This window comes from Castor canadensis, chromosome 9, assembly GCF_047511655.1.
Source record: "Castor canadensis chromosome 9, mCasCan1.hap1v2, whole genome shotgun sequence".
Taxonomy (NCBI): Eukaryota; Metazoa; Chordata; class Mammalia; order Rodentia; family Castoridae; genus Castor; species Castor canadensis.
Genome location: NC_133394.1, coordinates 24,178,902 through 24,191,057, shown reverse-complemented (window position 1 = coordinate 24,191,057; position 12,156 = coordinate 24,178,902). Strand labels below are relative to the sequence as shown.

The 12,156-nt window shown below is 32.6% G+C and overlaps 1 protein-coding gene across 10 annotated transcripts in view; it reads right to left on the bottom strand.

Moving 5' to 3' along the window:
• The window catches only part of Ccser1 (coiled-coil serine rich protein 1), a 1,264,311-nt gene that overhangs the window by 836,990 nt on the left and 415,165 nt on the right, over positions 1-12,156 (bottom strand). For all 10 annotated transcript variants that reach the window (XR_012435621.1, XM_074041363.1, XM_074041362.1 and 7 more), the window contains one exon: positions 6,509-6,716. Coding sequence is in view for 9 of the 10 variants with exons in the window: in XM_074041363.1 (XP_073897464.1) it covers positions 6,509-6,716 (208 nt within the window). In the remaining variant the exon portion in view is untranslated. The remainder of the gene's footprint in view (positions 1-6,508; positions 6,717-12,156) is intronic.

Sequence of the window (12,156 nt, the reverse complement as noted above, 5' to 3'; positions counted from 1 at the left end):
GAAGCATCAGTTTTTCACCATTAAATACAGATATTACTGTTTGAATAGATGTTCCCTTCTATACTGCTGTATTGAGTGCTTTTAATCATAAGTTGATGCTCAAATATTTTCAATTTTTTTCTTCATCTACTAATATGATTATATGCTTTCTCTTGAATTTGTTAATATGTTGAATTGCATTGATTGGTTCTGAATTATTAAGAAAAGCACCCTTATAACTCTGGTACAAAACTAAATCATCATTTATGTGTTATTAGACTTCATTTACTAATTTTCAAAAGGCTTTTCCATATATATTTAATACAGAAAGTTTTCTCATTATTTCCTTTTACTTTAAAGATTTTTGTGAAACAATTGTGTTGGCCATGTAGAAAAAGTTGAAAAGCATATTCCATTGCTCTCTTTCTTGAAATCTTTTGCATACAATTGGCTTTACATATTCCTTAACTATTTGATATAATTCACCCATGAAATTTTCTGAGTTTATATTTTCTTTGTAGAAATGGCTTTCTTTTTATTTTCTGTTTTTTTAAAAATCATTAAGATTTACTTCTTTTTTTCCTTGTTGGTAGTACTGAAGAGATTTCAATTTCTCTGAGGGCCATGTGTTTGCTAGGCCAGTAAACTACCGCTTGAGTCATGCCTCCAGGCCTTCTTGCCAGTAGGATCTTGGCTTTTTTGCCTGAGCTAGCCTTGGGTGGCCATCCTCCTATCAATGCCTCCTGACATTACTGCCATATGCCATCACCTCTGGCTTGTTTGTTCCGATACATTCTCTGTAACATTTCCCACCCTGGATGAACCACAATCCTTGTATCTCTACCTTCCAAGTAGCTCTGATTATAGGCTTAACACACCACGCCTGACAGTATCTATTTCTTTAATAGAAAGTAGATCATTCAGATCTTCAATTTCTTTTTGTGTCAGTTTGAAAAGCCGTATTTTGAAAAGAATTTGTCTTTTTCATCTACTTTGTCAAATATTTTGCATACTGCTATTTATAATATTCCCTTATTCCTTTACATGTGTATTTGTACTGATTATCCACCCCTCCCCCTCATTTAATTGCTGATCCTTGTAATTTGTGTTTCTTATTTTTAACTTCATTGGAACCTGGTCAATGAACCCATTTTCTATTGCTCTTAAGATGTGCTGACAGGAATCCATCACTTACAAAATCCTCATTGTCTCTTGGAATCATTCACTGATATTCTAAACACTCTAAATATTGTCATATAATTGTGATTTTGCTTAAAATAAAAACAAGAATTTCACAAGGAAAATTATCCTTGAAATTTTTCCATTATTATTATTTTTAGAGAAAATGGAGTTAAAATGTGAACTGTTGGATAGCAAAAGAAAGAAAAAGAAATGTGTGTAAGAACTCTATAAGTAATGGCAAAACTTTTATAAATGTTCTGCAGCCCAAATATTTGTTTTAACTACACAGGTTTGTAAACTATACTATAAATAGTTCCATGATTTTCACTTACCTGGCTATTTTATTAGAAAAGGATCATCTCATTATTCAACATATTTCTGTTTGTTTAACATTTACCTAACTTCTTAAAAAGTTAAGTTTCATAATTCAGGATTTCATGATTCAGGAAACTTTCTTGTTACATGCAAGTATGTTGTGCTAAGTATAAAGTTAAAAGGAGTAGGGTGACAATCTTGGGTGAACTTTCTTATTCACTGTCACCTTACTAGGATCTCTACTGCTTGCCTGCATCTGAGATCTCTTCCCAGGAGCTTCTTGGTCAGTTACCATATAGTACCAACAAGTTTTACAGGTGATGACAAAGAGAGACAAAAAAAAAAAACCCACTAACTAAAGATAAAAGTGACAACAATAGAATTCTGAAGACACAAAGGCAGTCATTTTTTAAGTAAAGAATTTGATGTTTGAGATTGTTGAGAATATGCAAGTGGCATTTTAATAATAACAACTGATCTTTAAAGATGGGGACAAAATTAAGAGTATGATATTCCATTTAGATTATCCACTCTTCTGTCAAAATTAAAATCTCAGGTCAGTACTCAGCAGGCTGAGTCAGGAGAATCAATAGTTCAAAGCCAGCCACATAGCAAGACTCTGTCTCAAAGAATCTAATATAGCAAAAGAACACTTTTAAGAAAATGGTAAAATTATCTACACAAGGAAGTAATAAAGGTTTTAAACCAAGTTTTATATTTACAGAACTAATATACTTTGTAAAGAACTGTTACAATGTATGTTTTTGTAATAATTTATTGCTTTTCTCTGCAATTATAATAATAATTATACAATTAAAATCAGCTATGCTTAGGAAGAGAGACTATATATAGAAATAAATAATGTCTAAGACCTCAGGCTTTTCTTCTAATCCTCCAGATTTAGGAGATAATTTTTAAAATATGCTTAATAAACACCAGAGCCATCTACTCCATAGAAAAATCCAAAAATCTTAGGAGACTATCTCTTCCACTTATGGTCTTTAGCATAAACAAGGGTCTTGATTAAATTAAATCTAGTATTTGTTGTTGTGTGTCTCTATTTCACATTCTGAGAAAGTGCATCTTCTACACTTTCTCTAAAAGAAGGAAACTTGATACATAAACATTTTGATCTTCATTTCGTTTGGCACTCAAGTTTATCATTTTTATTACATTAACAATTATTTAATGGCTGGCTGGAAACTGAATGACATACATTTTCCTCTCACTATTTATTAAACAACAAATAAACGATAGGGTGAGCAGACAAAACAAGAGTCTAGGTCACAAAATTATTCTCCTCAAGCATCTTAGAAATCATTGGAAAAGAAAAGACTATCAAATACAATTAGGAGAGATAAAAACTGCAAGATGCTAAGAGAGCAGGTTGATCTAGAACCTGCAGAAGAATTTCTGACAGTAAGGAAACATTCAGCAGAGTGACCTAATGACATATTCATTTTTGTCTAACTGCAGCAAGGAAAGTGGTTTGGTGGGTGGGAAGCCTACAAGTAAAATAACCAACTAGCAAGTTACTGGGGAAAACTGGAACACAGCTTATGTAGGAGCAGTTGGGAAAAGAGACAGAGGCAGATTTGAAAAGAGTTTATGAGGGAGTATCCCTTAAGTAAAGGAAGGTTTCAAGGACATTTAATATAGTCTATATCCTAATCCAAGATGTGTGGAAGAACCACTTGGGAAGCTATCACCATTCATATATCTGAGCTCAACAGTGGGTTCATTAAAGCTAACTCTAGAGTAACACCTCACCCACATACCTGTCTCCTACCACAAGTTGATTCAGGTGAAAACACACCATTATATTCACTTTCACTGACATATTCACTTATAGAATTATACTTTGTTGAAAGCCCACATTACAAACTAACTTAACAATTATGTTACAAAAGCCTAGATTAGTTTAATTTTGTTCATGTAGTTAAAAACTTTAGAAATATGTAAATTTTAAAGCTTTAAAGTATCACAAACAATACTTAGAGGTGATATTGCCTATATAGACAAGTTTATTTGAAAGATTAAGTATTTTAAAGGCTATGTGGAACTTTCCAAGAAAATCAATTACTGTAATTCACACTTTTGTGAGCTCTAGAAATTTTAGGAAATTAATCTCTCAACAATATATCAGGACATCCTTTCAGCCAGTTAGTCATTACAACTCTAATGCAATCTTGAATAGTCTTGGCAAACAATTTCCACTGACCTCATTATTACCATCTTTGAATATTTGCAAATGCCATCCCCAAAATAATGAGGGATAAAATTATTTGCTCATAACATATTTTTGTTATGCAACTATAAAAACATCAAAATGCATTATATTCAACAAAGTTTTAGGGTTCAATGAGTTTAATAAGAGAATATATAAAAGTGATATTTAATCAAGATTTGCAATTAAAATTTTTCTCTTAATTTGTTTTTCTTGATTTTAAACCAAAGTCCATTCCTGATTATATAATGTAAACTGTAAACGTTTTAAGAAAGGATGTTAGAATGAGGTTGAGGTGGGGATGGATAAAATGTGAACATATACTTATGTGATAAAATGCTATTAAAGCAAAAACATTTTATCTAAATATAATAACTAAAATATCTGCATACCTTACAAGATTAATTTTTTGTGAAACAGATAACAGAGAAAATAATATCAAGTAAAAGTATATTCTACTGTTACATCTTAAAATTAAGAACTTATTTTAGTTTGAAGATCAAATATAATGATCTCATACAGTTAAAAATAGTATGTGTACAAAATAATCTTGTATTAAAATAGACATTATTAATCTAAGATGAATAGTTGGTATTAAAGTCAAATTTAGTGATTAAATGTGAATTGTTATTTGAACTGGCTTAGAGAACATTTCAATGGACAATTTTCTTTAAAGGTACCTATTATGAAAATTTTGTTACTAGAACAGATGTCCATGTTAATCATATAACAATATTGCTTTACCTTATTGACAATAAAGATTGCTCTCTGCATGGATTCTACAAGCCTATGTAATTACCGCTTATTAGATATCGTTTTAAAACATCCATTCTCTATCGTTTCTGTTTAATGAAGAAGAGCAGATAGAACTATAAAAATATTCCTGATACATTCTGAGTATTTCAAAGTTATATTTCAAAAAAAAGTTGTATTTGAAAGTGATATTTCAAAGTTATAAAATGAAGTACCCTAAGAAAGTCTATTGATACTTCCTGTCAGTCCTTCCTACTTCCCTGTTACTTACATTGATTTGTTATTAAAATCTAGACTAGACAGAAATAGCAAGCTGAACTGAATAACTGAATGTTACAGACTCTAAGATTAATATCTTTTAATATAACAGATGTTATTAAGTTTGCCTTGTTCAGGAAGGTTCTAACTGCATGTTAAGACAAAAGTCAAGGAGGTGCTAACTATTTGATTCATGTGCAGTGAAATATTTACGTTTTTGGTATAGAAACCATACAGTCATACATAAAGTAGCATGCTGGTAAATATTTAACAACAAGCTTGCCAAAAATAAAAAGCCCTAATTTGCACTGTTTGCCAATTTCTGTGGCATAAATACTTCCGCATGGCTGATTTTGAGCTCTAAAAATGACATAAATAAATCTACAATTGGGAAAGACGCAGAAGAGCTGTCATATACTACTCCCACCATTTAGATCGGAGAGGGATAAGTAAGTTCACAAATGTGGGTAACACTGAAATAAAGAGGAAACAAGTTTTAAGTATGGATTAACCCTTCAAAACACAATCTGTTCAATTATATTCATACATAACTTGCATTTGTGTACTTTCTTAACTGTCAGCTCACATAATTATTGATTATTCTAAGCGTGGTCAGATATTCCAGCACACTAGTTCACAGATTCTAGGCACAAAGACCACCCAGAGATATAAGTGAGTATGGGATACACAAAAGATCTCCCCCAGTTATATTTACAATCGCTGATGAGAGCACATGGACAGATGCCTCCAACAGTCTACAGCCTCATTTCACTTAAATTCCCTTCCTTCTTGATTTACTTCTGGTAAATCGAGTAACAGATGCTGGAAATATTATTACCAAAGTGTTTTTAACAAGCAAATGTTGATGATTGCTATTAGCACGTAGCCAGAATACTATACTATTAATTTGAAGCAATAAATATTTTATTATAATACTATTAAAACCTCGTATCAAAGAAGAGACATCAATTGAAAGTTAATGGGATATAATGGAAGTCACTGAATTTGAAGTCACAAATCTCAGTTTGTTGTTTTATAGTCACACTTAACTGAGGAAATGTATGACCTTCACTACATGTGTGTGTGTGTGCGTGCATTATGAATATATTTTTTCTATATACTACATATAAATTAATATTTGAATATGTACTTTTTGCAGAAATACCCAAAGAATGTAAGTGTTACAATTATTTTTAAAATAACAACATATTTCAATCCCATAGACTGATTCTAGGAAAAACAACTGGAAAAACTCTATGACACATTTTTCTGACTTGCTCATTATTTGACCAACTGATTATAGGCTATGGTAGTATAAATGTATTCATTTGCTTGACAATACCTTCCAAACATTCAGGTTGATTTTTAGTGAATTATTATTTGTGGAAAATTAACTACAAAGCTCCCTACTTTTATGGTATCCTATAAATAAAGTCCAAGTATTGTAAAAGTGAAGTACATTTAATAGCTCTTTTTTTTAGCTTTACAACAACATACATACATAACTTAATAGCTGATGCCTATTTCTCCTTACCTGATAAATAAGGGGAGGCTTGGCATCGATGTATTCTTTCATAGAACCTTAAAACTTTAGAGTTGAATTTTTGAGTGCCTATTTATAAACTAGAACTCCAAGCCATTCCTTTGACATATGAGAAAAGCTAAGGCCCATGAGGATGCCTGACCCCTGCCCAATGTCATGCAGTTAATTACAGACAGAGCAGGGTCTAACCAGGTCTGCAACCTTACTGTCAACCAGCACCCAGAGACATTAATCTTCCAGCAAGCCATTACCTCTTGAAGAACCCTCTTCATCTTTAGTAATAAGGTCTTCACTGCTCTGCAGTCCTGCAGCATCAGTCTGAATGGCAGAGAATCTGTGCCTCCATTCTCTTCCAGGCCTTGCAGGGGCCAATCCACAGATGGACTGCTGGGCATCCGGCTGTTATGGGAACACCTTGCGTCCTGGTCAGCATCTTTTGTTAATTTCAAGGAAAGATTCCTATCAAGGAAAAAAAAGTGAACAAAAATTACAATGTAGCACGCTCAGAATAGTGCTGCCCAAGGTGATCAGTGTCTCTAGCACACTGGAAGAAAACTTCTCAGGAATCCCATTTCCTCATATGAGTCTTTGAAAATAGACCTTCCTCAGAAATTATGAAATAGGATAATTCTATATTTAGTACTTAAGATTCAATGACAATTACTGTTTTCTCCAATCAGCATTTCATTTATGCATGGTACTTATTTAACTCATTTAAAAATGTTGAGACAACAAAAATCAGTGGAAGACAAATTTCATATCTAATGTTTCTGATAATATGTTTTAAATTAACTTGAATGAAAAGATTGAGAAGCAAAAGTTATAAGAAAATTAATTTTGTAATTATCACTTTAAATTATGAAAGCAATGAAAACCATTTTAATGACTAAGCAAGCATTTTATGCAAGAAAAAAGTGAAATAAGTGGAAGATGTGTAACTATGATGGAATTAGCAAGTGATAGGAAGCAAAATATGCCACTCTCCCCAAATGTCATAAGGGTCATAGATGATAAGAAGCATGTATAAGAAAAGTTCTTCTCCCCTATTTGCCTAAAATAGAGATAAGTCTTCAGATTTCCTCTTTCTTTGTCTTCCAGAAAGAAAGGGAGTTCATTACTTGAGACAAATCTAGACCTTCAGCCCAGACGGACGTATGTAACAGGTCTTACTAGCTATCTTATGTCTGTCATTGGTTCCCCATATATTTACCTTTCCACAATTTGCTGCCTAGAGCTCAAAGTATTTTTCTTTGCCTTGCTAATTTCTCAAAAAAAATTGGTTTTGGTTAATATGTTATGTAAGTCTCAATTCTAAACCACTCTAATGAGTTCCACGTCTCTCAGTGCTCATATATGTATGCAAGATGTGCATGTTAATAAATTTGTATTTCACATTTTAATCTATCTTTTGGTACCAGGAAAAGAATCAAGTGCAAAGGGTTTACTCTCTTGAAAAACTACTTCTAGATTGATAAAGGATAGTTTAATAAGAGTGGACAACTGTCTAAAAACTAGTTTAACCTAAAATATAAAGTCCTTAAAAGTCTCTCCTGATGAAAAACACATACTATGATTAGCTATGGTTGCATGTATATGGATTATTTGCTATAGTTGCATGTTTGTGAATTATGTGGTTAGCAGGGAGAAAAATCTTCTACTGCAAAAGTGCAGGTCCACTTAACAGCTGTTTAACTCTGAGAAGTTACTTATCTGTGCTGTAGCTTCCTCATGTATAAAATGAAGACACTCATTACAGCCACCTCCTGGATTGTTCAAGTTCAAATAAATTAACACACACCAAATGAGCAGCACCACTCTGAGTCAGTCGTCTGCCCTCAAAAACTGCTAGCTACTTTTATTTACTTATTATTTAACTATAAATATAAAATGGGGCTAGTAATAACTCTTACCACTTCAAAGGACAATCGTAATTAATAAATACACCTGTGAAGAAAAGTAAATAATTGTGATCCAAAAATGTGTTTTCCTTAGTAATTACCTAAATAATTTAGAGATGAAACTATTGTCATTATGATTAATCAGATTTGCATAAATTAATTGAAGATATTATATTTTCTTTGCATTTTCACCTGATCTTAGTAGCAAGTGCCAGAGAATCTCTGTTTTTTTCAAAATTTAAGTTGCTAAGGGATCATGTCATGTAATTCAAGAAATAAGAATATATATTCACAGGCACAAATTTAAGGGTCTCTCCCATTTTCAAATACTTAAGATGGGATGACCCACATACAGAAATGCACTTAAAGGACAAAATTAGTCATGTGTTTTCTACTTCAGCTGTTTGGATCTATTTTTAATTACTGAAAGAGAAAATGGTGGCATTTTTTTCGCAATTACTGAAAGAAAGCTATTGTGTCCAGCAGAGCAACAGTTGGAAAGATTAAGAGGGCTCTGTCACTGACCACAAGAGGCTTACCACAATTTTTAGCTTATTATCATTGATACCAAAAATAATAACATTCCCTCCATATGGAAAATTTATCATGAAACACTTTCCTTCACAAGAAAAATCAAACCTCCTACAGTGCTGTAGTGATCAAAAGCATTCCTAAGTAGGTCCAGGCAGTTAGTGAGTGACTGTTAAACAGGGATGTTAACAGGCAGCATTACTCATCACAGCCACCCAGTTTTATGTTTATAGCATTTGTCTTCTGGCCTGGCTAGTGCCAAAGGTTTATAATTCATAATATTTAATAGCAAGTTCAATATTTTAAATATTAATGTTTTTAACATAGATCATTCTTGAGTACCTAATACCCACATGTCTCTGGGTAAATTCAACTGGAAAAAGTTCTGTGGTTGACATGACAAGAAGAAAAATTTCTAATATGAAGACATCATTCCCTTTAATATTGATACTCCTAATAAGGTTGGTGAGGGTATAACAAGTTCAGGTGCTCTTCTGTGCCCACATTAGCAGGGCTCACTGGAGAATACAATCTGTACACTTTGGGATGTACACTTCATTGACAGTCAACTCTGAATTATTATGGCTTCAGGAGGCAGAACAAATGTTCTTTATATTAAGAAAAAAGATAGTCCCTTAACTTATCAAAATGAGGGCATGATAGTAAAGCAGGATCCAGTGGTTCATTAATCACCGTAAGTACTGAAATAAAAAAACAAAGACAATGTAATTTTCACTGAGCCCATTTATATATAGGTTGCCTTGTCTGCATCAACTTCACAAATCTTTAGTAGAATTGCTCATTAATACTTACACCTTCTTTGACACTTATGAATGCTGACCTAGTTTTTATAATTTAAATTTTGTAACATTTAGATAAAGCTGAATTGAGACTTGTGAACTTTTCTCACTCTATAAGTACCAAGGAAACAGTTTTTCAGTAAAAATGACAGCAAAACTAATATATAATACATGAAATGTATTCTTGAAATATTAGAGGATTTGAAAATTTCAACTGGTACATAAAATATTTAATTTTAAACTGGTATGGTGAATTGTCTTTGTGATTTTGTCCCTGAGATTCTTTCTGTGAGAGGATTTCTTTACTATGCTAGTTCAAAAATTCTGCCTTAACTCTATTTTTAGTATGACAGACAAGTTTAATGAGAAAATATATTTTTTTCTTGACATAAATTATAGAGTGGTTAAGATTTTTTTCTTTAACTCCAGAGGAGCAAATAAAAACATTTTCATAATTTTTCTAATTTGGTTATCACTGACAATATCACCTCGATAGTAACATTTTTCCACCCACAAGAACTCTTCAAATCATTTGAAACTTGTAACTATAAAAGTCAAAATGGCTAATAAAATACAAGATTGTGTCAGTTGAATGGTGTTGATCCTCTTACCTTTCATATGAATTCTTTCTTATTTAGTGTAGGACAGTCCAAAAGGCATCTCAGTGACTTACATTTATAATGTGATTGTGAATTCTGAACCAAATTCCCAAGAAATGGAAAAGCAATAGCAATCTCCACTTGCCCAACATAGTAAGCAAGCATGTATAGTTTCGTTAAGTAAATTTGCAGAGAACAATGATTTTTAAAAAAACCCTTACTTCACAAAACTTATGTTTATTTTAATTTCACTTCTAAAAAGAGAAACCCAAATTATTTATGGTATTTATTTACTGTTAGCTTGAATAATTCTAAGACAGGCACAGTGATATGCATGTATTTTAGTGAAGTGACGTCCCAGAATCACACAAAAACTGTCTACAGAACTACTTACAAAAAGCAACCTATGATCAGTAGGTCATATTTCCTTTCAATATAGATTGTTTGTCTGAAAGTGTTATTTTGGGAAAATACTTGTATTTGAAATTGTTTCATAATTAGATATTAGTCAAACTTCTGTGAGGGAGGGAACCAGCTGATCCCTCTATAGGAGTATAATGGTGATAAGAACTTAACAATTTATATTTAAATAAAACTTACATGTAACAAGTTGTTTTATACTATCTGTAATATGGAGAAAGACAAGGTATATTCCAAATATCTTAACATTAGCCAACAAGGTCCACCTTGATGTAACAACTGCCTGCCTCCCCACATCACATCTCGTGACACCTGGTCTCCTTGCTCTTTGATTTCCAACCACATCACCCTTCATTTAGGCCCCGAAAAGTGCCAGGTGTCTCAGAGTAATTGCATAGTGTTCTTCTATCTGCGTAAAAGTGTGTGCCCACCCACTTTCAGATTTCCCCTTAAAATACATCTCATCTCCACGGAAACGTTTGCATCTGGTGTATCACCCATCAAAGCACACAGTCTCCTTTTTTCTTATGATAAATCTTTCTTTATAGCATTGATCAAATGTGCATTTAAAAAACTGAGGAAGATCTCTCAGTACTCTTTGGACTCAGTTGAACTATATCCACTTCATGTTCCAAACCAAAAGAAATGCTATATAAGTTATAACCACATTTATTTTTTAAAAGAGGGAAAGAATTCCAGGTGCCTAAAAGGGAAATCAAAGGAGCAACATTTATGAAAACTGCCACCATGGTGGTTTTAGGGTGTTGAACTTGGAAGGAATTCTTTAAAAACATCTGCAGTTTTTATGCTTATGCAGATAAAGGAGACTATGTGCCACAGACTAGTCACTTAGTTCTGAAAGATATATGAGCTTCAAACTTTAAAAGAACCTCAAAAAATCAACCCAATCTATTTGTAAATTAATTGTCTGTTAGAATAGCACTATTATTTCTCTAAAGGAATAAAATGCAGACTTTCAAAACTATATCACCTATAGTGTTGGGTAAATATTAAAATTAGTAGACATGCTAAGAAGCAGAACAGCAACTCATAGACCCTCTAAAATAACTATATATTGAATTTGCAGAGGAAAATGTTAAGCAGCTCTTATAAATATATTTAGAGTCCTTAAAGACAAAATAGTCACAGTGATTAAACAGGTGGTAAGTCTCAGTAGAAAAATAGACATTCTATTAAAAAAGGCCCAATGGAAGCTTCAGAACTAACTGATAATATTTTTGCAAGGAAAGAAAAAGACAGATATTGTTGGCTACTTGACCACTGACCATTTACACTTCCTTCCTGCTTCTTTGGAAAACAAAGCAAAATTTTATAATTTGTTCAAATACTGGTTCCTTTATGGCTCAAGCAAATAACAGGACAACTAGTTGGAGTGTTTCCAGGAAATGTTTCCTCTCTGATATAAAGGAATAAAGAATAGTGTCGACACTTCCTTTAGATGTTTTGTCTTGACACATTCCTTGTAAGTGCTGGCATATCTTGCAAATATGAAGACAGACAGATGTGGGAAAACTGAGCAGCAGAAACACTGGGTAGATTTTCTACACAAGTTTAGAAAGGGTAGATCTGCATCCTCATTGATGTCACTTCTCTAAGTTAACCAACTCTGCAGATTTCCTGACACTGGATT